Source organism: Aulonocara stuartgranti (assembly GCF_965226115.1).
Source record: "Aulonocara stuartgranti genome assembly, chromosome: 19".
In the NCBI taxonomy this organism is placed as follows: Eukaryota; Metazoa; Chordata; class Actinopteri; order Cichliformes; family Cichlidae; genus Aulonocara; species Aulonocara stuartgranti.
Window position 1 is genome coordinate 1,072,501 of NC_138955.1, and position 23,679 is coordinate 1,096,179.

At 42.6% G+C, this 23,679-nt stretch overlaps 1 protein-coding gene across 3 annotated transcripts; it reads left to right on the plus strand.

Moving 5' to 3' along the window:
• Positions 1-1,904: 1,904 nt before the first annotated feature.
• Positions 1,905-23,131, plus strand: chrm5a (cholinergic receptor, muscarinic 5a; the record flags this gene model as incomplete). 3 transcript variants are annotated; one of them, XM_082516053.1, is made up of 3 exons in its annotated part: positions 1,905-1,921; positions 6,374-6,436; positions 21,478-23,131. In XM_082516053.1, exon 3 carries the CDS (start codon positions 21,554-21,556, stop codon positions 23,129-23,131), a length of 1,578 nt encoding a protein of 525 aa, XP_082372179.1. In that variant the 5' UTR covers positions 1,905-1,921; positions 6,374-6,436; positions 21,478-21,553. The 3 variants fall into 3 exon arrangements, with proteins under 3 accessions (XP_082372179.1, XP_082372178.1, XP_082372177.1); XM_082516052.1 differs by lacking the exon at positions 1,905-1,921 and having other exon boundaries at positions 6,322-6,436; XM_082516051.1 differs by lacking the exons at positions 1,905-1,921; positions 6,374-6,436 and adding an exon at positions 12,361-13,126.
• Positions 23,132-23,679: the final 548 nt, after the last annotated feature.

Genomic DNA, 23,679 nt, shown 5'->3' on the forward strand with positions numbered 1-23,679 from the left:
CACAGAAGCCAAGATGTGAAAACGGGTGGGGGTCACAATCAGTCAATTGAACCCATCGTAAACCTAGCCACACCCTATCATGTGATTTCCTGAGGTCAGATGGCCCAGGATGTGAGTGGGTGTTAAGGCGTCTGGGAAGGGATCTCAAAACTGGATTATAGATGGCAGGCAGTTCAAAGATGGTCGTTCACAGTGGACATAGATGCTTCTTTTACTCCTCTTCCAAATCATCTGGCTTCTCTGTCCAAAATGTGAACACCAGCATCCTTGAATATCCTCTATATCTGCTGTGGTTAAAAAAAAAAGAAGTAATAGAGGTCTATAGTTTACATAAAACCCTGTAAAAAACAGAGAGAACAAATTTCACATCATGCTTCACTTCCTCTTCATTTGTCCTTGTCATAAATAATTAAAGACGGTCATAAGAAAGGCGGCAGGACACCAGTATAGCCCCTCATGGTGTGAAGGATCCTGCTGGCAAGTACTGTGTGTATATTTGTATAGCATCAATTATCTCAACAATACGAGGAAAATATCGATACAGGATTATTTTATATCACAATATTTTGTGTTGCGATATTGTATCGCCATGGATACCAAATATCAGTATTGTATTAAATAAATTAAAGTACTCTGAACAAGAGAGCTCATCTCATGCAACACCACCCTCAGATAATGTTAATCGGCTCAACCAAACAATCATCCAGCACTGAACAAACTTAACTCAACAGAGCTACCTCCTCAATCAGATCAAGCTTATGGCTCAGTCACATGACTTCCTAAGACCTGAACTCTTCCACGGCGTGCATTTTTAATTTCTCTTTGATAGTTGGTCACATTGGGACCTGATGAATGTAACAAAAAAGAATTACCAGGTTTTTTTTAGCCTTATTTTTGTTTCTAAGAAAAATGAGAGCCACATATGAGGATATTCGTTTAAAATTTTGAAAGAACAGTGGTAGTATAATGTCCTCGTAAGTGGATATCAGGCCCTTGTAGAGCAAAATTGAGTATTTTAGTCTAAATAACCCAAAATGTGATGTCCACATATGTGGACGCAGGTCCTAGGAGGTTAAATTAGTGCAGCAACCTCAGTCCTTACATCTACAACAACAACAAAAAACTTGGTGAGTTATGGTGATTGTATTGGATTGGTTTTTTTTTTCAAGTTGTGGACTAAATAGTTCCCCACACAGCAAAATCTCCAGTGTTAAATTAACACTGGAGAGTGTCTATATGGGTCCACACCTCTGAGTGTTAAATACAACACTGTTGAGTGTTAAATTAACACTGGAGAGTGTCTATATGTTTAAAAGTAACCTAATTCATTTTGCAGATTAACAAAGACTAACACTGAGCAGTGCTGATTTTCTAACACTGGAAAATAACTCAAAATGTTAGAAATATTCCAGTGTTAGAAAATCAGCACTGCTCAGTGTTAGTCTTTGTTAATCTTCAAAATGAATTAGGTTACTTTTAAACATATAACACTGTCAAAAGTGTTAATTTAACACTGGAGATTTTGCTGTGCAGAGCTTATGACTGTTGTACATTCAAGACAGAAAGCAAACTTGTCTACAAACAGTTGCAGTCTGACAGGCTGACTGCGTTCATTCTCTGAGATTTTGGAGGTCTGCAAATAATTGCTGTCTAATTTATCAGACTGACTCTTTCTCAGTGACTCCTATATTATATTCTTACAGAACAGGAAGACTTAGTGCAAATAGTTAAATGTACGGTGGCCCTGAGAGGCCAAATGGACTGCAACTTAAGAAAACACCAGCAATAAGAAAAACGCTGCAAAAGCACACAAAATACAATGGAAATAGGAAACACGACAACGGAAATAGGAAAAAACACAAGGGAAGTGTTTCTGGGGAGACAATAATCCGACGGATCAGTTGCAGGAAGCCAAAACATGGTAGGTGTGTTTTATCATGAGGCTCATAGTTAGGCTAACACGTTTCCCTCTCATCTTTTCTTTCCTCACAAAACCAATAGATCCTCCACTTCTTTTAAGTGTCTCCCAGCGCAATTCTTAGCATATTTTGGTTTCTGTAACTGGTCCGTCGGGTTATTGTCTCCCCAGAAACACTTCCCTTGTGTTAATTCCTATATCCATTGTCGTTTTTCCTATTTCCATTGTGTTTTGTGTGCTTTTGCAGCGTTTTTCTTAAATAGATTTTCTGTGTGAATTTCTATCTGTGTAGACAGAAACAGATATGTGATTTTCAACAGCTTATCATAGTTATTCCTTATTATCAGAAACAGATTACATGTAATTGCCAAATTGACCCCATTCAATCACAGACTGGTATGAGAGTGACAGACGACTTGCTCGACTGAGTTTTAACAGGTTCCCTCCTACTTTCAGAGCTTTATGTTAAGTTAAGCTAAATGAACTGATGGCTATAGCTACAACACATTTTAAGTCCCTCCTGTCAAGAAAGCAAATAAGAATATTTTTCTGAAATGTCAAATGACTTCTTTAGTAGATACAGACAGAGGATTTTATTAAACCCAAGGGAAATTGAGTTGTTGCGATGGCCAAGTCACATAAACCACAAAACGAAGAGATACTTGAAATTAGATAAGAGATAAAATTTAGAAGGTGCGAGACAGCCACACAGACTAGTTTCTACGAATGTGAGAAAATGTAAGATCAGTTCAAGAAGATAGTGACCATTATTGAACAGATATAGATTTCTTATGTTACAGTAAATATCTACTCTTTTTTTAACCTCTGTGTAATTCTTTTTCCATCAGTGACCAAGCAGAGTGAATGCTCGCATGCAAACTTTCCCTTGCAGTAGAAAGCCTTCATTTCTCATCAGAACCTCTGGCTTCTGAGTTTCCACATTCACACATAGTGTAATCGTCCAACAAGGCGTGTTTCCCTGAACTATACTATACCTCAGGACACTGCATAAGAATTCAGGGCTTCTGTTATGGTTAACGTTGCATGGAAAGCACATTAGAAGGACGCTCTGTGGCTGAATGCAAGAACTCATCTCACCAGGGGTGATAGTACTGATGAACTGTGAGTATAAAGACTCCCTGAAGAATAAAAAGACTCCAAGTATCAGCTTAAGAAAGAAGATTTATTGCAGTAGTGCTTTGTTCTGGACATCTCCTCATCCATAGAGGATAGTTACTGGCGTGATGGTTCTATTTTGCTGCTGTTATGATGTGCTTTCCCTTTTTCGGGATTTTTACATCTCTTACCTCGGATAGAGGCAGATGGAGGCATTCAGCGGGCGGCCCTGAATTACAGTAATTAAAAAGACACAGACAGCCCTGCAAGGCCAACCCCACATGAGAGCAGGGCAGCGCCAAGGGAGGCAAGCAGAGGCAGAGCAAAACACATCTGATATTTATCGTTTTTCATTCTTTTTTTTTCACGTTCTCTTGTTTTTTACTTTGGGGATAAACCGAGGCTAACTGTGTTGAAAAGGTGTTTAACTTTTTCTTCTCAGACGAGTCTCTGTGACATCGACCTAGCATATTTGAAGCCTTGACACCCATTTTTGGCCCATAATTTAAACGGACCGTGACCGATAGCGAGTCTGGACATCTTGTACACAGTATGTGCCCAGCAGCATCTGCTTCAGTATGCACATGAGCACATACATAATTCACACACCTGCACAAACAAGGACAATGTCGAGTCAGTGAGCCAGCGGTGTGAAAAAGGGGGAAAAAGTCGAATCCAGCTGTGCTTACTTGTTATTCTCCTTTTCATTTTGTAGGGCTGTGTGTTTGTCAGGCACATTCGCTCCTAACTTTAGTTCAAATCCAGATATTTTACGCCATACGAATAAATTCTGTGCAGTCATCCACGTACTGTTTACGCTTTGAAGTTCATTTCAGCTATTTCGAAACAAATGCCAAGTGCAAAGTTTAGCATATTTATTCTGGTGATAGACAGTACTGTGCAATAAGAAATACATTTTACAGCCAACATGAAAAATGCTTCACTGTCACAGAAAACTCACATCACTAATTAATAATTAGTAAGGCAACAAAGCTACAGGACGTCATTGTGCCTTATCAAGAAATAATCCATCATCATATGACAACACAAAGTGTAATGTTTATAACTATATAATATATTATTATTATTATTTTTCTATGGCTCAAATAAACAAGATATCGATTTGTGTCGCAGGTACAAAGTTTGACTCTTTATGGTAAGCTCCACCTTCATGCTTTAGTTGCATATAGCGACAGACAGATGTAGGAAAGAATTCAATAAAGCCACTATCTATATACACGCACCACAAAGCATGCATGTGTTCAGCCATTCACATGGCAGCATCTCAGTGCATAAAGGCATGAAGACGGGATTCAGATACTGCACAAGTAAAACGAGCATCACAGTGGTGAAGAAAGGCGATGAGTTTCAATTTCTTCCGCAGCATTCGGACGGTAGGGTCAGAATTTGGTGTAAACAACATGAAAACTTGTATCCGTCCCTCCTCGTATCAACATATCAGGCTGGTGGTGCTGAGGATATTTTCTCTGTACAGTTTTTGCCCCTTTTGTACCAGCTGCGTATCATTTAAACACTGAGCATTGTGGCTGACCATGTCCGCATGACCGCAGTGTACCCATCATGTCACAAAGCTCAGATCATTTCAAACTGCTTTCTTGAACACATCAATGAGTCACCAGATCTCAGTCCAACAGAATACTTTTGGGTTGTGGTGAAACAGGAGATTCACATCGTGTAGTACGTGCACTTACCTGCACACCAACACATGGGCGCAAGAGAGACGCCTTGGAAATTTGCACATTCTGACTCTTAGGATAATTTCTACAAGCGTTCACGTGTGCAGGAGATGTGTGAGAAAAGGTTTAAGAAGCACGCTAAACTTACACATATTGTGCTAGTGTTCAGTGATAACAATGTCGTAACATCTGAGTCTAAAGTTGTGCTTTGGTGCTATGAAAAAAATGCGAGTAACTGTAATTTTAGTGGAGAAAGTTTGACAGGACGGCTCTGTTTGACTGCTCACTTGTATGGTGTTACAGACAGCCTCACATTTGAAATGCTATATTCTAATGGTAGTGCACTGTCGCTTGACAGTAAAAAGCCATTAACTACTGCTATTAGTCATGCATGCTTTTGCAAAATAAATAAACAAAAAAATAAGTTGTTTACATGTAACGTAAACATAAAAATGCAAATGCTATCTGTGTGTTATGAGCATTCCAGTGAGCCTCAATTAATGCTGCTTCGAAGTGAAAGTGCGCGGTATATATTTGGCTTCTTAATTAATATAATTATAATATAATTATCCTGTACTTTGTGGGGCTGCGGGATAAACCTTTATCCGGTTGGCTTTCTCTTTGCATGACAAACACTCACACCTGCACAGGTTGGACCCGGTCTCATCCAGACAAGGTCATTGTTGTTGACGCAGGAGTGTCTGAAGAGTCGGTGTTGGATGTCCTTAAAGGAGTAGAAACCACAGGTCTGCAAGAAGAGCTCAATCAGAGCTGCCTACCACCTAATCTCCTCTGTCAAGGCAACATTAAAGTTGCAGTGGAATGAGGGAGAGCTCATGTGCCACCCAGCTCCGGCTGATTGAGGAAAGCCAAGCCCTTGACAGACACTTAATTTAGAGCCTAGTTTTAACATGAAATGATCCAGAGCTCTGATGAAATGGTGGAAAATTTCTAATATGTCTTTAAACGTTGTATGTGTGCAGTCATTCGCTTGGAAAATTAAAAGCTCTGTGTATCTTATCATCTTAAGAGCACCAAAAAGGACAGCCTTTTTCTTCTCTTTTCGCTTTTTTACTAGGGGATAAAGGAGAGTGCCGCAGCAGGGCGACCTGTAAATCCGCTCAAACAGTGCAAGTTATTGGCAAATCATTTTGTCAAAAAGGAGTTGTTGCTTGGGGATGTAGGGAGAAAAGAAAGGCCTGACAAGCAGATAAACATTTGTTGCACATCTAAGCCGGGACATCAGAGGAGTCGATTCTTTCAGCCAGAGTGGAGGGCCACGCATGTCAGAGATCAGCTAGATTAAAGAGGTCTCCAAAGTGAGCTATTAATCGCTGCGTCTTTATTGTTTATATTGATAGAAGCTAATGTGATTTGGCTAAAAAATAATAATAATAAAAAAAGAGGGGATGAGGGCAGTAATGGATCAGTCCTTAACTCCTAAAACACTTCAATAATAAGCTTGAGGATAGACAGAGAGACGGAAGAGATATTAGAGCTGCACAAAGTAGAGGCTGATCTTTTTTGCCAGCATATGGGTGCACAATTGGGTCAGGAGATAAGCAAGCCCCCGTGGACTGTGGACAGATGCAATCCATCTCTCGCTGCGTTGATGTCCTCCCCCATCTTGTCTCTCTCGCAGGCAGGCAGGGACCAGACCATGACCTGTGGAAAAACGGTCGTGCCTTTAGGATGCAGACGAACGGTGAGGATGATGCCTGGATGCTAGCGAGGTTTCCCTGCTTTCCTGACATCTGCTTTCATGAGATATCAATAGGGAGGAATGTGATTTTGCTGAGAGGGTTGAGGCGAGTCCAAATCAAAAAGATATCCACTGCAGCTCGCTGAGGTGCGCTGGAAAGTCATCATATTTTAGCTTTAAAGGCAAAAGGTCACATTTTAAAGTGGATATAATTCAAAAGTTAGACATTTCTAACCACCGGTAAGGCAATGATGCACATGTATGCAAATTTGCACTTTTCTGTGTGCATGTCAGTGTGTGGATTTGTCACGTAAAAATGATGGCTGCACTGTAAACTTTGTGCAGGTCAGCGATTCTGTGGTAATGATGAGCAAGGTGTCTGTCCTTTGGCCTGCTGCCTGGAAATCACATTAGATTAGACTGTCAAGCAGGGCGGAAGGTGTAGCGGTGGGTGGGGTGGGTGTATGCCGTGCTTTTTTAGAAGGGACGTGGTGGGATTTTCACAAAGCACATCAGTCACGCCACTCGCATCTAGCTCTGATCCGGGAGTAAAATCATCTCAGTGTGAGAGCTGCATTATAATAAATGTCAATATGAAGTGCAGGAGTGAGTGTCATCTGTATATTATCCACTCGCCAGCCTGTATTGCTCCACAGGGGGAAGAGCGGCCCTATTCTCTGCAACGCAGAAGTCTAATCATTTCATAGCTGGGTAATTAATTTTCAGTTTTCGCCTTTGCTTTATTTATTACTTCCATATTCCTGATTATGGATTTTTTTTCCTGTGAGGGACTTTCTATTAGCTGATATACAGACATGGTGAAAATCAAAGATTCACTCAGTTTGTATTACTTGTATTATTCCAGTTTGTAAATAAATTAGTATGAGCCGATGTATTCAGACTGCTTGTTCCCGAGCTTTCTGTTAGGTGCCTGCTGTGCCAACTATTTTGTTACAGTTAATAAGATTTAAGAAGCTTGAAATGTTAAAGAAGAAAAAAAAGAAGAAGGAGAAAAAAAACAGCGCGTGATAGTGAAATCATTTTCCTTTCTTTCTTTTTTAATCGATCATGTATGAATCAGCTACATGTACAGATTATGACAGAATTCAACAACAAGTACAATCTTTATTTGCCACACACACAGTCATGCAGAGTACAACATGTAATGAAATGCTTGTGTCCAAACTCTGGACAGGCTGCAGACGTATCCACGCCATTCCAGGGCCTGGTTTTAGCATGGTGGGGGTCTAGCCAGGACCCTTACTGGATACAGGGTGGGAATGGAACTTGCGACTCTCGCTCCAAACATGTAGTCTTCCAGCAGCCATGGATTATTAGCCGTGAAAATTTCATTTAAAAAAAAAGCATTTCCCAAGTCCTGTTAAACAAAGCCAGGAATTTTTTAACACAGTTTTTATTTTGAATACTGACATTATGTTACAGTAGTCTGCAAACAGAAACAAAAATTTCACAGGGTCAAAATGCAAAAAGTCAGTTTTTTCTCCTTTTAGCTGGATAACAGCTTGCAGTCATTTATTGTAGTTTCCATAAATGTCTCCTGAACAATCTCAGGCTGTTCCTCCTCGGTCACCCCACAGATTTGCTTCGCTACCGTCAATAAGACCAGTGTTCACTTTGGTTTCCTGAAGCTTATTCTTCATCCTCAGCGACGTATGTTTTAGGTCATAGTTGTGTTGAAAGACAAAACGATGAACAACGCCCAGTTTTGCTGCTGACTGCTTGAAGTTCTTCTTTTAACATCTTCACTAATTCTTTTCCCTTCCAGCTTTACGAGATTCCCTGTACCAAACTCACTGAAGCATCCCACAGCATGATACACCCACCGCCATGTCTCACTGTGGGGAAACAGCTCTAGTTTCATCTCATGACCAAAGGATGTGCTTTCAGTCACTCTTTGTTCAACTTGTCTTTAAAATGCTTCTGCAGAAGTGGAGTCCCAGCTCAAGTAATGACTGGAACCATTGCTGAAGTTTATATATATCTATAAATAAATATATATATATATATATATATATATATATATATATATATATATAGTAGCTCAGTGTTCCAACATTCGAAAGAAGGGACTGCTCTCACAGCTAGAGATTGACGAGGTACAACACAAATGCTACGCCAAGGAGGAGTCAGGACGCCAGGTCAGGGGGGAGATATCATCACCCCCACCCGAGATTGCGTACATAGCCCCAAGTGCGATAGGAGAAGGATCGTTGAGTGCGAGAGGAACTGACCTGAAAAATAGGATCATGGCCAAGCTTGAAACCTGGATCCCCCGTAGCCGGTTACCAAGATTACGTGAAGTACCCTCAGAAGGTCTGCTAGATGATGTTAATGCAGCACTACGGGCAATACCTACAACCACGATTACCGACACTAACAAGCTGATCTACAATACGGCAGCAGTGATCAGTGAGATGCTTGGCTACAAGTTGAACAGCGACAAGGGGCAGTACCCTCCATGGAGAAGGAGGCTAGAGGGCAAGATCAAAGTAGCACGGAGGGAGGTTAGCCAACTAACGGAGTTGCAGAAAGGTGCGACAAAGAAGGTGCCTAAGAAATACAGCAAGCTGTCCATACCTGAGGCCTTGGAAACTGCCAAGCAAAGACTCACAGCCTTGGCCAGCCGCTTGAGGAGGTACACCAGAGAGATAGAAGGCAGGAGAATAAACCAGCTGTTCTCCACAGAACCAGCAAAGGTGTACTCTCAGTGGCAAGGGAACAATAAGAGAACAGCACCACCAAGGCTGGAGACGGAGCAATACTGGAAGAGCATATGGGAGAAGGATGCAACCCATAACGGCAATGCTCAGTGGCTAGAGGATCTGAGGGCAGACCACAGCGACCTCCCTGAACAGGGTCCAGTAACCATCACAGTGGCAGATATCCAAGAAAGGGTCTCCAGTATGAAGAGTTGGACAGCACCAGGGCCCGACATGGTTCACACCTACTGGCTGAAGAAGCTGACTGCACTCCACGAGCGTCTGGCAGCACAAATGAACCAGCTGCTAGTTAACGAGAGACACCCGGAATTGCTAACTGAAGGCCGGACGGTCCTGATCCCCAAGGACCCCAAGAAGGGACCGGTCCCCTCCAACTACCGACCAATAACCTGCCTCAGTACTACATGGAAGCTCCTGTCAGGCATCATATCGGCTAAGATGAACAGGCACATGGGTCAATACATGAGCGGGACACAGAAAGGAATTGGCAAGAATACCAGAGGCGCAAAACACCAGCTACTGGTAGACAGAACAATCAGCCGAGACTGCAAGACCAGACTGACCAACCTGTGCACTGCCTGGATTGATTACAAGAAGGCCTATGACTCAATGCCCCACAGCTGGATACTGGAATGCCTAGAATTGTACAACATCAATGGGACCCTAAGAGCCTTCATCAGGAACTCAATGGGGATGTGGCGTACAACACTAGAGGCCAACTCCAAGCCCATAGCACAAGTCACCATCAAGTGCGGGATCTACCAAGGAGATGCTCTGTCCCCACTGCTGTTCTGCATAGGCCTGAACCCCCTCAGTGAGATCATTGACAAGACTGGCTACGGATACCGACTACGGAACGGAGCAGTTGTCAGCCACCTCCTGTACATGGATGACATCAAGCTGTATGCCAAGAGTGAACGAGACATCGATTCACTGATCCACACTACCAGGCTATACAGCAATGACATTGGAATGTCGTTCGGACTGGAGAAGTGTAGCCGGATGGTAACAAAGAGAGGGAAGGTAGTCAGAACTGAGGGGATTGAACTACCAGAAGGCAACATTGCAGACATAGAGGACAGTTACAAGTACTTGGGGATCCCACAGGCGAATGGGAACCATGAAGAGGCCGCTAGAAAGGCTGCAACCACCAAGTACCTGCAGAGGGTCAGGCAAGTCCTGAGGAGTCAGCTGAATGGTAAGAACAAGATCCGGGCCATCAACACGTACGCCCTGCCCGTGATCAGGTACCCTGCTGGGGTAATAGGCTGGCCAAAGGAGGAGATAGAAGCCACTGACATAAAGACAAGAAAGCTCCTTACCATGCATGGAGGGTTTCACCCCAAGTCCAGCACCCTGAGGCTGTACGCTAAGCGGAAGGAAGGGGGCCGGGGACTGGTGAGTGTCAGCACCACAGTCCAGGATGAGACAACGAACATCCAAGAATACATTGGGAAGATGGCCCCAACTGACCGAGTGCTCAGTGAATACCTCAGGCAGCAGAAACCCAAGAAAGAGGAGGGAGACGAGGAACCATCATGGAAGGACAGGCCCCTGCACGGTATGTACCACCGGCAGATAGAGGAGGTGGCTGATATCCAGAAATCCTACCAGTGGCTGGACAAAGCTGGACTGAAAGACAGCACAGAGGCACTAATCATGGCAGCACAAGAACAAGCTCTGAGCACAAGATCCATAGAGGCTGGGGTCTATCACACCAGGCAAGACCCCAGGTGCAGGCTGTGTAAAGATGCCCCAGAGACAATCCAGCACATAACAGCAGGGTGCAAGATGCTAGCAGGCAAGGCATACATGGAACGCCATAACCAAGTGGCCGGCATAGTGTACAGGAACATCTGTGCCGAGTATAACCTGGAAGTCCCGAGGTCAAAATGGGAGATGCCCCCAAGGGTGGTGGAGAATGACCGAGCTAAGATCCTGTGGGACTTCCAGATACAGACGGACAAAATGGTGGTGGCTAACCAACCGGACATAGTGGTGGTAGACAAACAGAAGAAGACGGCCGTAGTGATCGATGTAGCGGTTCCCAATGACAGCAATATCAGGAAGAAGGAACACGAGAAGCTGGAGAAATACCAAGGGCTCAGAGAAGAGCTCGAGAGGATGTGGAGGGTGAAGGTAACGGTGGTCCCCGTGGTAATCGGAGCACTAGGTGCGGTGACTCCCAAGCTAGGCGAGTGGCTCCAGCAGATCCCGGGAATAACATCGGAGATCTCTGTCCAGAAGAGCGCAGTCCTGGGAACAGCTAAGATACTGCGCAGGACCCTCAAGCTCCCAGGCCTCTGGTAGAAGACCCGAGCTTGAAGGATAAACCGCCCGCAGGGGCGTGCTGGGTGTTTTTTATATATATATATATATATATATATATATATATATATATATAAAAAAAGTAAAGGAAATTTTTGACAGAAACTTTACATTTCTAATAGTAATTTTGTCCTCATCTGCATGTTTCCAAGCAGGGTGCTGACTCGCAAGGTGAGTCAATTTTCTCCTGCAAGCTAATCAATATGCAGATTACAGATGAACTAGATAAGGAAAAAATGAGCTATTTTCTACTGTTCAAAGTAACACATTGGCAGCAACTTGATTTTATTGGTGTATCTCTCTGGTGATCTGATTGGAGCTCATGGGACTGATAGGCACCCTTTATCCGGATTAAAGCATCTCGACTGTACACCCATCCACCAGTTTGCTAATCCCAAGCAAATAATTCCCTAATAGCCACACACGCATAGACACAATCTCACACACAAGGGTGCTGGTAAAAAAAACAAAAAAAAAACATCTGTCACTTTAGTAGTCTGCTTATCTGGCCCAGCCATGGCAGTACTCTCCCAAGTGAGCACAAAGGCAGCAGTGGTGTTTTATGTTCTGCAGATGAGTTTGCTGATAGCCACACTGCTTCAGCCTCAGTGCTGTTCAAACAGTGAGAGAGCCGGGAGCAGCGATAACCAGGGTCACTGTCTCTTATTGCACTTCTGTAAAACACAGACAAAGGACATACCATTGGAGGTAATTAATGGTTCGTGTGACACATGTAGCCACACAGTAACAACGTTTGGTTCAATTGGTCTGACTAAACACCACCCTCGCCGCCACCTCCACACACGCACTCCCTCTCGTGCTCTCCCTCCCACACCCACACCTTCCAAAACGGACCCCTTCAATCCACCCGGCAACCTCCTCCCCCCCTTTTCTTTTCTTCTTCTCACACTTTGTGGGCTAAGCTGCATGCTCACTGTCCCGAAACGTGATGAACCATCCAGCCCTATGGGAATTTCTCCTCCCAGTTTGCTAGCGTCAGCTACATCTGTGTCTGTGTAGTTCCAACAGCAGCAGCAGCAGCAGCAGTGTGGCAATGGCAGTGACTTGGCTCAGGCATCAGACTGGCTCTCAGTGACATTCTGCTTCAACTTGACTGAGAGGCAGCACCGTTTCCACTCAGCTCAGACAAGCAGGAACTTCTCTCCTGCTTTTATTCTTCGGCTCTGGCTTAGATTCTTATTTAATTTATTAATGCCAGAGGAAGGATCCCTTGCAACTTTAAGGATACTTGTCTCATCTGGACAGACCAGACCGCTTTGGACAGCTGAGAATAATGTGATGCCGTACGCTGCGCCTCTTGAGCAGGGATGACCGAAATCTTCCGGTACCCACCCTCCTCCTCCCACTCTCCGTCAGCTTTCTCCTGAGCCTCTGCGTTCACACTTTTCCCCAAGACCCCTCCGGCACGCAAGGGTCAAGTCAGCAGGATTTCTCATCCACCACAATCCTCTCTCCAACTGTGTTGTGAGCCTGTTCCTCAGCACCATACTTGAGGAGAAAGGCTTCCCAAGCAAAACAAAGGGATTAAAAATGAACTTTGCTCTCACCAGGAGACACGGTCTTCCCTTAAACAGAAGACTGTGAGATCTGATGAAAGTCAACTGTGAGTATTCCTCTTTTTCCCCCCCTTTACATCAGTGGTTTGTTTCACAGTCTCCTGAGAATCATGCCCTTTCTGATTAATGCACAAAGGCATGACCTGGATTCAAGAGGAAATAGCATCATGTGTGCACAAGTGCATGTCTGAGAGGTCTCGGCATGTTTTTTTAATGTAGCCTTTTACCTTAATGAATGCAGCAGAGCTCCCAAAAAGATGTGTACATTTATTCTTCAGGCAGACATGCTGTCCAGAAAAGCACCATACACTACATTATATGTGCATCTATTAGCCATATGTCAGTTGTTTTAAAAAAGTTGCTGCTCCTAATTATTGCTAAGTCAATAAAGCCTTGACTCTTCACATATCTTAATTATTTTCTCCTTAATTGCTTTGGAGTTTTAATTTTAGATTCCTGAATGCTTTGATAACCTACACACATTTTTATGTAGACGCTTAATCTGTCTGTAGTTGTGCTGTTTTATTGCACAATCATATTTCTACCCCACACCATCTCCTCTCCAGCCCTCCAATCACCGTCTTTAGCCTCGTCTTAAAACATCTGATAATAGCGCATATATTTGATTTTCTTCTGCACACTTCTAAAATGTTTAATTCATCTTCTTTAGTTGAATTAAACAAGCAAAGAAAGAAAAAAAGGCATTTTGATTCACTTCCACAAAGCCAATCGATCTTTTCCTTCAAAAGCTAAAGCTCTTTTCTTCCCTTCCCCTCTCTGATTAACTGGAAATGACAAAACAGAGAAGGATTAAGCAGTGAAGCGTGATTTTAACGAGTCCTTCCTGTCCCCACAGACCTTGTGAGGTGTTACAACAAACGTTGAGAGGTGCTCGTGCTCTTGAGAAAAATCCTGGAAGCAGTTACCATGGAACAGTAATGGCAATGTTATGGACGAGTAGTCTGTTTTACCACCAGAAACATCCACTATTATATTAGTAAAATTAGGATTTTATGGTGAAACATTTCACGTTTTCAACTTGGGAGTTTTCATGCTCAGATGTACCATAAAGAAACTTGCCATCATCCATGTAATGGTGTGCAGTCTCACATGTGTTCCTCCCTCAGCTGCTTGGTTCTTCCAATATCTTTTGTTGTGCAGACAAAAGTAATATCAGCGCAGAGGAAATGGGGCAAGTTGGGAACAAACATCAGAAAACCCAGAGGCACAAACGATATTTAGCAAATTCTTCACACAAGAATTCAAATGAGCCAGATCATTATCCAAATGATGGGGTCTTAATGAAATGTTGTAGTCACTCATAAAACAGTACTCACTGTTATTGTTTTATTCCCTCCAGTAGCTGCCAAATCTATGCACATCACAATATTCGCCTAACCATCGTGGTCCTCATTTCTCACGGGAGGAAAGCTGTAATTTAACTTGTGCTGGTTTGAAAAACAAAACTGTTAAGCAGCAAAACTCGTATTTTGATCTTTTCCTTTAGCTGATTTTATCCTACACAATCATCCTTTTACCGCTAATGCTTAAATATCTGTGCTTGGCAGCAGTTCTTAATGTGAATATTTTTATTTGTTCTTTCCCCGTCAGTGGCACAAACGTGATTCAAGCAATATCGTAGAGCCACCCTCCTCTTCCAGAATCGAGAGCTCTTAGCAATAGTCCAGTGAGCTGACTGCAAACCATCAGCTCTGGGCTGATTTGCACATCGCCCATCATGCAGATGCATGCCCTACAGTATGGTTGCCTCTGTTTGCTTTCCCTTGACTTGTCTCTGTGTTGCTTTCTCTTCCTTCTGATGATCACTCTCATGTCCTTTCCCTTTTACTAATGCCACACACGCGCTATTTGAGTTTGTGCTTTTCGCTGTGCTGTGCATTTGTGTTTCCACCAAAGGACAATGTAAAGAAAGGTTACCTGTGACTAGGAGGCTCGGTGGGGGCAGTGTATGAGGCTGCTGCACAGGAGCCCTGATGGCGAGGTGCCAGAGGACCTGCAGGAAGCCAGCCTTCGACCAGATTTGTGCTACCTGTGCGGACTCACACTGTTAATCACTGGATCAATGACCATTACTTATGCATACCAACACAATATTTGAGAGAATGGTCTGATAGCCTTAGTATGTATAATTAATAAGGGAGACTCAGTTTCCTTGGCAAGAGCAACACGATTTCTTTGCACCACTGTTTGGAGCTGATGCACTCTTTTCTCCTCTTGTTTAAAACCATAATTTAAAAGCTTTTTGTAAGTTCAAATCAAACATTTTTCAAACCTCCCCTGTGTCACGGGGTCACAAAACTTGCCTACTCCCCAGTGTACGTCACATTTGATAACAAGCTTCATCCATAAAAAGCTCCAAAAACAGGACACAACAGACGATATTCACTATTTATAGTGAGGCAGAGGCCATGTTTACTCCACAGTCTGAGTTCTGAGTGTACCATTAAAATGCTTCCTGCTTCGATTTAGAAGCTATTAGCGGGCTTGACTTGTTCTACCACTTGAGGTCAAGCAGCAGAACAAGTCTATTCTTTGTGTGTTTGCCTGTAAGCCTAGAACACATCAGTCATCAGTGAGTCAGAAATATCTCTGTGCACCTATCATCATTAATTCATTCTTTTCTGAAAAAGGGTAATCAGATTGCTTGCATCACAAAATTGGAAAAACTAACAGAAAAACCAAAGACAGCTAAGAAATAGTCCACACCTGTGCGTTTTGAGAGTGTACCTGACTTATCTGGGCTCATCTGTGCTACGCCAGCAAACATGTTCACGCAAGACTGCCAAAGCTGTTATGTTTAGAGAGGGTAATATTTTCCAGGCCACATTAAATAGCCTATGACCATTGTAATAAAAAATGTATCAGATGACTATGTGGAAAGAGTGTGTGCCTCTCATAGTGATTAATAAAGATTTATTAGCTATGGGCAGCGCTGCTCAGCTTTATAGCTTCAACCAACCGTTAGGGGGTCCACTAGTAAATTTAACATTTATACTCTCACTTACCATCATTTGTGGCAAAAACACACGGCTGTTTCAGGAAGAAATGGGAAACAAAATAGAAGATGTGACCATAGATTGGATATTGTTTGCAGGATTAAAAAGTAAGCCATGAGAGAAGCGTCTTAAACCCGCATTCTTCTGCAAGAAGCTAAAAGTACCCAAAACGACTTCCAGTTAGTCATGGTAAAAGTGCGCCCTCTTTCTCTCATAAGGTTTCACGGATCAGGACATAATAAAAATCATCTGGCCCTTGGCGGATGAAAATTGGGTAAATACAACCTTAGATTAACCTTTTTAGAGGAAATTTAGCTAAAATGCACAGAGACCTTATGAAAAACTCAGTACAGCCTTACTGTTTCCATAGGAGTTAAGAGGGTAAGTAGCAGCCGGGTACTGCTTATTAAATACACTTGATTAACTGATCATCAGAAATTGTGAGCACCTCTATAAAAGAAGAGATTTTGTTTGCTGGTCAGATGTGTTAACAGAATTTGCAAGAAGGAAAGACGTCAGCAACAACATCAGTCTGGATATGAGTATAAGGTCATTTAGAACCAACTGGAAGTCTGTCATTCGACAGAGAGAAAGATTATTCACAAGTGAAAAACAATCAAGACAGTTGCCAACTTTCCACGAGTGGACGTCACAGCACACGCCAAGATCAGACTGTGCAATGCTCAGAGAAATTGCAAAAAACCTCCCAAAGGCTACATCTCACACCCTACAGGCTTCAGTTAGCATGTTAAATGTTAAAGTTCCTGACAGTACAACTAGAAAAAGTCTGAAGAAGTACGGCTTGTTTACAAGGTTTGCCAAAAGAAAGCCTCTTTTCTCTAAAAAGAACATGGCAGCATGAGTTAGCATGACTTGCAAAGTTGTTTCTGAACAAACTAAGACTTCTGGCACCTTTTTCTATGCTTAAGTGTTTTCTAACATTCACACTCTTATGGATGCATCTAACTTAGGGTTAATATTTTGCTCAAGGATATTTTGCCTACAGACTGGACTGAGCAGTCAGGGAGTGAACGACCAAACGTCTGATTCCTGGGGGACCTGCTCTGCCTCCTGAATAACTGCCACCCCAAAGTGATGTGGCTCAAAGACCCCAACAGTGGAGATGTTTGGCCATAATGCAAAGTGCCACATTTGGTGAACATGAAACACAGCATATCAGCTCATAGTGTCCGAGTGGCGGAGGGTTTGAGGGGTGATGATTTGGTGTTGTTTTGCAGGGACTGGACCTGGGTACCTTGCAGTTAACTATGAACACCTGTGTATACCAAAGTATTTTAGAGACAAGTGAGAGGCCATCCAAAGCGTGCCAAAAATGAGTCAGGAGAGACCACCTACAACCAGCAAATCTCCAATAGAATGGCTGAAAAACAAAAGAATCAAGATATTGCAATGGTTAAAGTCCAGACAGTCTAGAGTTAAGCAAGGACCTTCAGAGAACTGTGCATAAACAAATGCCTCGATGAAATGAAGCATCGCTGTATAGAACAGATGGCCAAAATTCCTCCACAATGATGTGAGAGACTGTTACAGTCACACAGAACACAAAAACTCCAAGTTATTGTGGCTAAAAGTGATTCAACAAGCTATTTAATCATGGGATATAGTTCGTTTTTCATTTTTCGTTTTAGTCTTTGTTGAATAAATAATTACATGGTATAATATGTCATATGTTGTTGTTTATCTGAGGTTATATTTGCCTAATTTTAAGACCAGCTCAGAACCAGATAATTTTTTAACATATCCTGATATGTGAACCCTTAGAATTAAGGGTCGGTGCCCGATACCATGACTGAATATAGAAGTCTGATTAGTTTGTGGTCTCAGTTGCCAGCTTTTTGTGTCGTGACAAGTTGTAATATTGATTTTCCCAAAGCACTTCCATTTACAGTAAAATAGATGATGAAACAGTGTATACTTTAGGTCAGGCCTACCTTGTGATTGGAAAGCTCTGACTGTTTGACACCTGGCTTCAAAACTCCAAGATGCCAACATTGGAAGCACTTAAAGACTTAACAGGACTTTACAAAATGACGCATGGCATCAAGGTGGCAACATATGTGCTGTTTTTACAGTCTATGAACGGGGCTTAGTTAATACCTAGCTTGTGAACGTGTTGGAAGTTTGAGCAGCAGAATTACTTTGTGTTTAGCAGACCATAAAAAGAAACCAACAGGGAGTGAATATGGACTCCAAATGACAGTGATGCTATTCAACATGTTACTTTTGTCGTGCTACATTGACACTAACATGATGTTATCTGGAAGATGTTAACTGAGGCTGCCATTAGTTTGTGTAATGAACATTGACAAATTGATCCATCTTTTGATGGGATCACACTAGCTGCAAAGTCCATCGTCAATTCAGTGTCTTATTTTAGCATGTTAGTGTATATTGGCTACTGATAGTTGATTGATGCTATAAAAGGTCTAAAAAAGGAAGCCAACAAAGAAATTCCATTAACCTACATTATTTTAAATGGCCCACAGGGGAACACTCTGGTTTCCAAAGACTTCTGGTTATATTGAAGTCCAAGAGGCACCTTGCTCTATAATCTCAATAAATAATTTCATGTTGACTTTATGGATTAAATTACTAGTCATAGGTTGAAATCACTAGAACTTTAGGTTGATTTTGATTACAAGAGTCAGAAATGTGAATTATTAAGATTTGTGACTGAAGTCGTTAATCCTCAGTTTCACAGGAGTCACTGGTCACTCATCACATCAAGATTAAAAACACTAAGATGGTGATGGCAAAAACTCTCTCAGCTTGAGGCTTGTTATGGGAGTGGGTAATGTCTTTGGACTTCGGGAGGAAACCAGAGTACTAGAAGAGAACCCACTCAAGCTCAGGGAGAGCATGTAGTCTCCACACACAAGGGCCCCAGCTGGCCGGTGGGTTTGAACCCTCTTGCTCTGAGGCGACAGCGCCAACCACAGCATGCCGCCCATATTTGAAATTTGTAAATAGTTTATTCAAAGCAGGGTAATGATGCAGGGATTCGAGTAATGTGATATGAAATGCTATTCTATAACAAGATGAGGGACATTTGAAGTCCTGCCGGAGGACTCCAACTGTCGCACCGTCACTGTAATGTTATTTGTGCGGGCCTCAGGCTACCACTGGCACTCCTGCTTACCTGGCACTGTCCAAGAAATGCCTGTGAATAAGAACGTTATTTCTCAAGTGAGGTTGTGATTATATCCAGAGAATTACATTGCGGACAGCGATACATCTCTTTCTGGAGGAGTTATCCACCTGAGCGTGACGTTAAGAGAAAGTTTCCTTTTACCCGAGCTCAGACTCCAGCAGCATTTTCAGGATCACAAAATAATCTCAAAATAACTCTGACAAAGTCATTTTAAGTAAACTGGAGTTTAACGACTTTAGATTCAAAGATTTAAACAATTTTTTGTGCCTAAACTAAGGTTACCATTTGGGATACTGTTAGATATCTACATTTGGTTATTTACTTAGTAAATGAAAGTAGTCTTTTAGTCCAGGCTTAGTCAGCTAAAACATAAATGCTTGTATACGTGTCTGAAACCCAGTTCCACAACACTGACTGCTGTCCTAGCTGTGCCTGTGTTTTGGAACAGGCTGGCTGAGAGGGTAATATGTAAAGCTGTCTGTACCTACATGTGTGCCAGTACTCTGGCTGACAGCCTGAGGCTGCATTTGCTGCTACCCACATGGAGGTTATCTGCACTGAGTTCATTGTTGCTCTACACTGAGAGTCTCAGAGCATCTGCACCTCCCCGATGGTAGATTCACCATATGCCGTAGCTGTATTATTTTCAGTCGAACAGAATAAGTGTGAATTTGAACATAAAGTTTTAGAGTTTGGAAGGTCGTACACAGGACACAGATGCTGGGCTGTAACATGGCGATTTCCTAATTTTAAGCAGACCAAGTGGCAGGGATGAAAATACCAGTGCCGTGGTGCCCAGTTGGCTGCAGCATTTCCTGAGGGAAGACTGACCGCTCTAGAAAGATAGAGGGAACGACAGCCTATTAACTCGTAGAAACAAGAGAAAAACTAGTGCCTCACAGCCAAGTAGCATTTATATATAAACAAATAGTCTACATGAATGGGTATGAATCTGTATCAGTTGTATATGCAAATATATTCAGTTTCACAGGATTTAATCTTGCTTCAGTAGATTTCAAACTGATCAAAGTCAGTGCAAGACCGCACAGATGTGTTTGTACTCCATGATAGACGAGGCATCAAGCCATAGCCATTTCCTACGGGCTTTGGGTGGATAGCCTCACACTCGCTATTAACTGTAGTTTCCAGCACAGAAGAACATTTTCACCTGGTCTAACCTGAGAGGGAGGAACCCTGTATGTTGTGAGCTTCCATGTGCATGTGCGATTTTTCACTGTGATCAGTTGTGAATTAATAGCTGTAGTGGTCACTTACTGTCCCTGCATTCATATGCTACTTTCCCCCCTACATCCAAGAAAATGCATTAGCAGGAGAAACCAAGCTAATGATCAAACATCAGGTTTGCCTACTTGCTAATTAAATGCGGTCCATCCTAAAAATGACAACAGACTGATACATGCAAATAAGCTGACAGCAAGTCTCAAGTGTATGCAGGCAATTACTACCTATACTGGATCTGTGAAATGATATATAATATATGTATAAATTAAACATCTTCCAGCAGATTAACGCTCCCTCCAAAAACATGTTAAATTGACAATCATGTCGACTACACACAATGCATGTGACTAGTAGCGCCAACAACCTTTCCAAGCATCTGACAATTGTTTGTAGGCTCGGGCCAATCACAAGCAGCAAACGTGTAACATAGTAAGTACACAAAAATAATAGATCATCACTTGATAGGTCTGCTCCATTCTGTTGGATATAAATTGATATTGCTTTATAAATAAATGTACTTATTTACTTAAGCAAATATATTAGGCGCTTCGAGTAGGGATATTTAAAATACTGTTTTATTTACACATGTAAAAGAAACTTGTTATTACAAATAGAACATATTTGTATGTGAGCGAACAATTCGTTTCTCAACAAGAATCTCAAAAAGCAGTGAATATCTGTCAGAGAAGGATGATTACTAAAATATTCACTCTCTAAAATTGCAATGGCTGAATGAATAACAAAACTACAATCCCCATCATCACTTGTCTGTTTCAGAATTTCAGTTTTAACACAAGATAAAATCATTTGTCCTTTTTTGCATTTTGTCACAGACACAAACATATCAGCCTCAGTATTAACACCCCAACATGAATTTAAGTCCAGGTTTGACTAGTTCATGTACACTGAACTGCTGCCATCTAGTGGCAGACATACAGAGTAATGCTTCTTTTCTTCTTTTTTTCAGGAGGGCTTAGTGGAAATGACAAACCTGGTATTAAAGACTCCTGCGATACTTGGATGCCAATAACCAGGAGAAGGCCATGGAAGGAGAAAACATGAACTCCACAGTAAATACCAGCACGATGGATATCCACCTGGTCACCCACAGTCTCTGGGAGGTGATCACCATTGCAACTGTCTCGGCTATAGTCAGCCTCATTACCATTGTGGGGAATGTTCTAGTAATGGTCTCCTTTAAAGTCAACAGCCAGCTGAAGACAGTGAACAATTACTATCTGCTGAGTCTGGCAGCTGCAGATCTCATCATAGGTGTTTTCTCCATGAATCTATACACCTCTTACATACTGATGGGTTACTGGGCCTTGGGAAACCTCGCCTGTGACTTGTGGTTGGCATTGGACTACGTAGCTAGCAATGCCTCAGTCATGAACCTGCTGGTGATCAGTTTTGACAGATATTTCTCCATCACCAGGCCTCTAACTTACAGGGCCAAACGGACTCCTAAACGAGCTGGGATCATGATAGGTTTAGCGTGGCTAGTGTCACTTGTTCTGTGGGCCCCGCCTATTCTCTGCTGGCAGTACTTTGTTGGAAAGAGGACTGTACCCGAGAGGCAATGCCAAATCCAGTTTTTCTCTGAGCCTGTAATTACTTTTGGGACAGCTATTGCAGCCTTTTACGTCCCTGTATCTGTCATGACAATCCTCTACTGCAGAATCTACAAGGAGACAGAAAAGAGGACCAAAGATCTTGCAGAGCTTCAAGGGATTAACTGTTCTACAGAGTCTGGGGTGGCTCAGCCTCAGAAAACCATCATCAGATCTTGTTTTAGCTGTAAACTAAGTTCAGCATCACAAGACAGGAACCAGGCCTCGTGGTCCTCCTCCACCAGGAGCAACGCGGTCAAATCAGCGGCCACCACCAGCGATGAGTGGTCCAAAGCTGGTCAGCTGACCACCTTTAACAGCTACGCCTCCTCTGAGGACGAGGACAGGCCAGTGTCTCCAGGAGGCTTCCAGACCTCTTTTGGGAACCAGGCTTGCAAAGCCACCAAGAGTGGAGTATGCAGCGAGAGCGAGCAGCTCAGCAGCTACGATGAAGAGAGTTTCTTTCAGACGCCACCCAAAAGCAACTCCCAGAAGAGCAGCAAGTGTGTGTCCTACAAGTTTAAACCAGTGACCAAGGAAAGTCACACGGAGCACCAAAGCAGAAACGGAGACACGAAAATCACGTCGCCAACATTCTCCTCGGCCGAGTCCATGAGCGTTCCGTCCACCTCCACCATGTCCAAGCCCATAGACACAACGCTGAAGAGCCAGATCACCAAGAGAAAAAGGATGGTGCTGATCAAGGAAAGAAAGGCAGCTCAAACTCTCAGCGCCATCCTGCTGGCCTTCATCTTAACATGGACTCCTTATAACATCATGGTGCTGATTTCTACCTTCTGCTCTCAATGCATCCCCGTCTCCCTCTGGCACCTGGGCTACTGGCTGTGCTACGTCAACAGCACCGTCAATCCCATGTGCTACGCCCTTTGCAACAAGACCTTCCAAAAGACCTTCCGCATGCTCTTACTCTGCCAGTGGAAAAAGAAAAGGATTGAAGAGAAACTATACTGGTATGGACAAAACCCTGTGGTCAGCTCTAAAATGACATGAAGAAGTTGTGAGACAGTGGCTGTAAATCACATGTTTGCACCAATAACTTTGGCTTTATGAACTTGTGCATACGTATTAGGTGATATCAAAAGATATCCAGAGCCTAGTACATCTTATAGTGCTGCTCATTAATCAGTAGGTTTGCTATAGTGTATGGTAATTGCTGCTGGAAGAATATTACTGTATGTAGGGTCAAAAATATACAAAACAAACCAGTATTTTTCTCCAAGTTGAAGCACATTTACGCCATTGATTTACACAGCAGCACACTTTGATATATGGAGACCATCGTGAAGTTGCTCCAGTCTAAAAAGTCAAGCTGATGCACTCATACCCAAAATGTCACAAGACACACAGAGCTCTTTAATTCTTAAAGTATTGTGCTTGTACTGATGAGGTGTATTTCCAAATGGCTGTCGTTGTTTTTATTTAAAAGGGCTAATATGCTTCATCGTGATGTCGGACTCTTGCTCGTTAAGTCAAGACACTTACTTGATGTTCATGAAAGCCTTTTAATGTGTGCCACTGTAATTTGTCCAATGAATAAA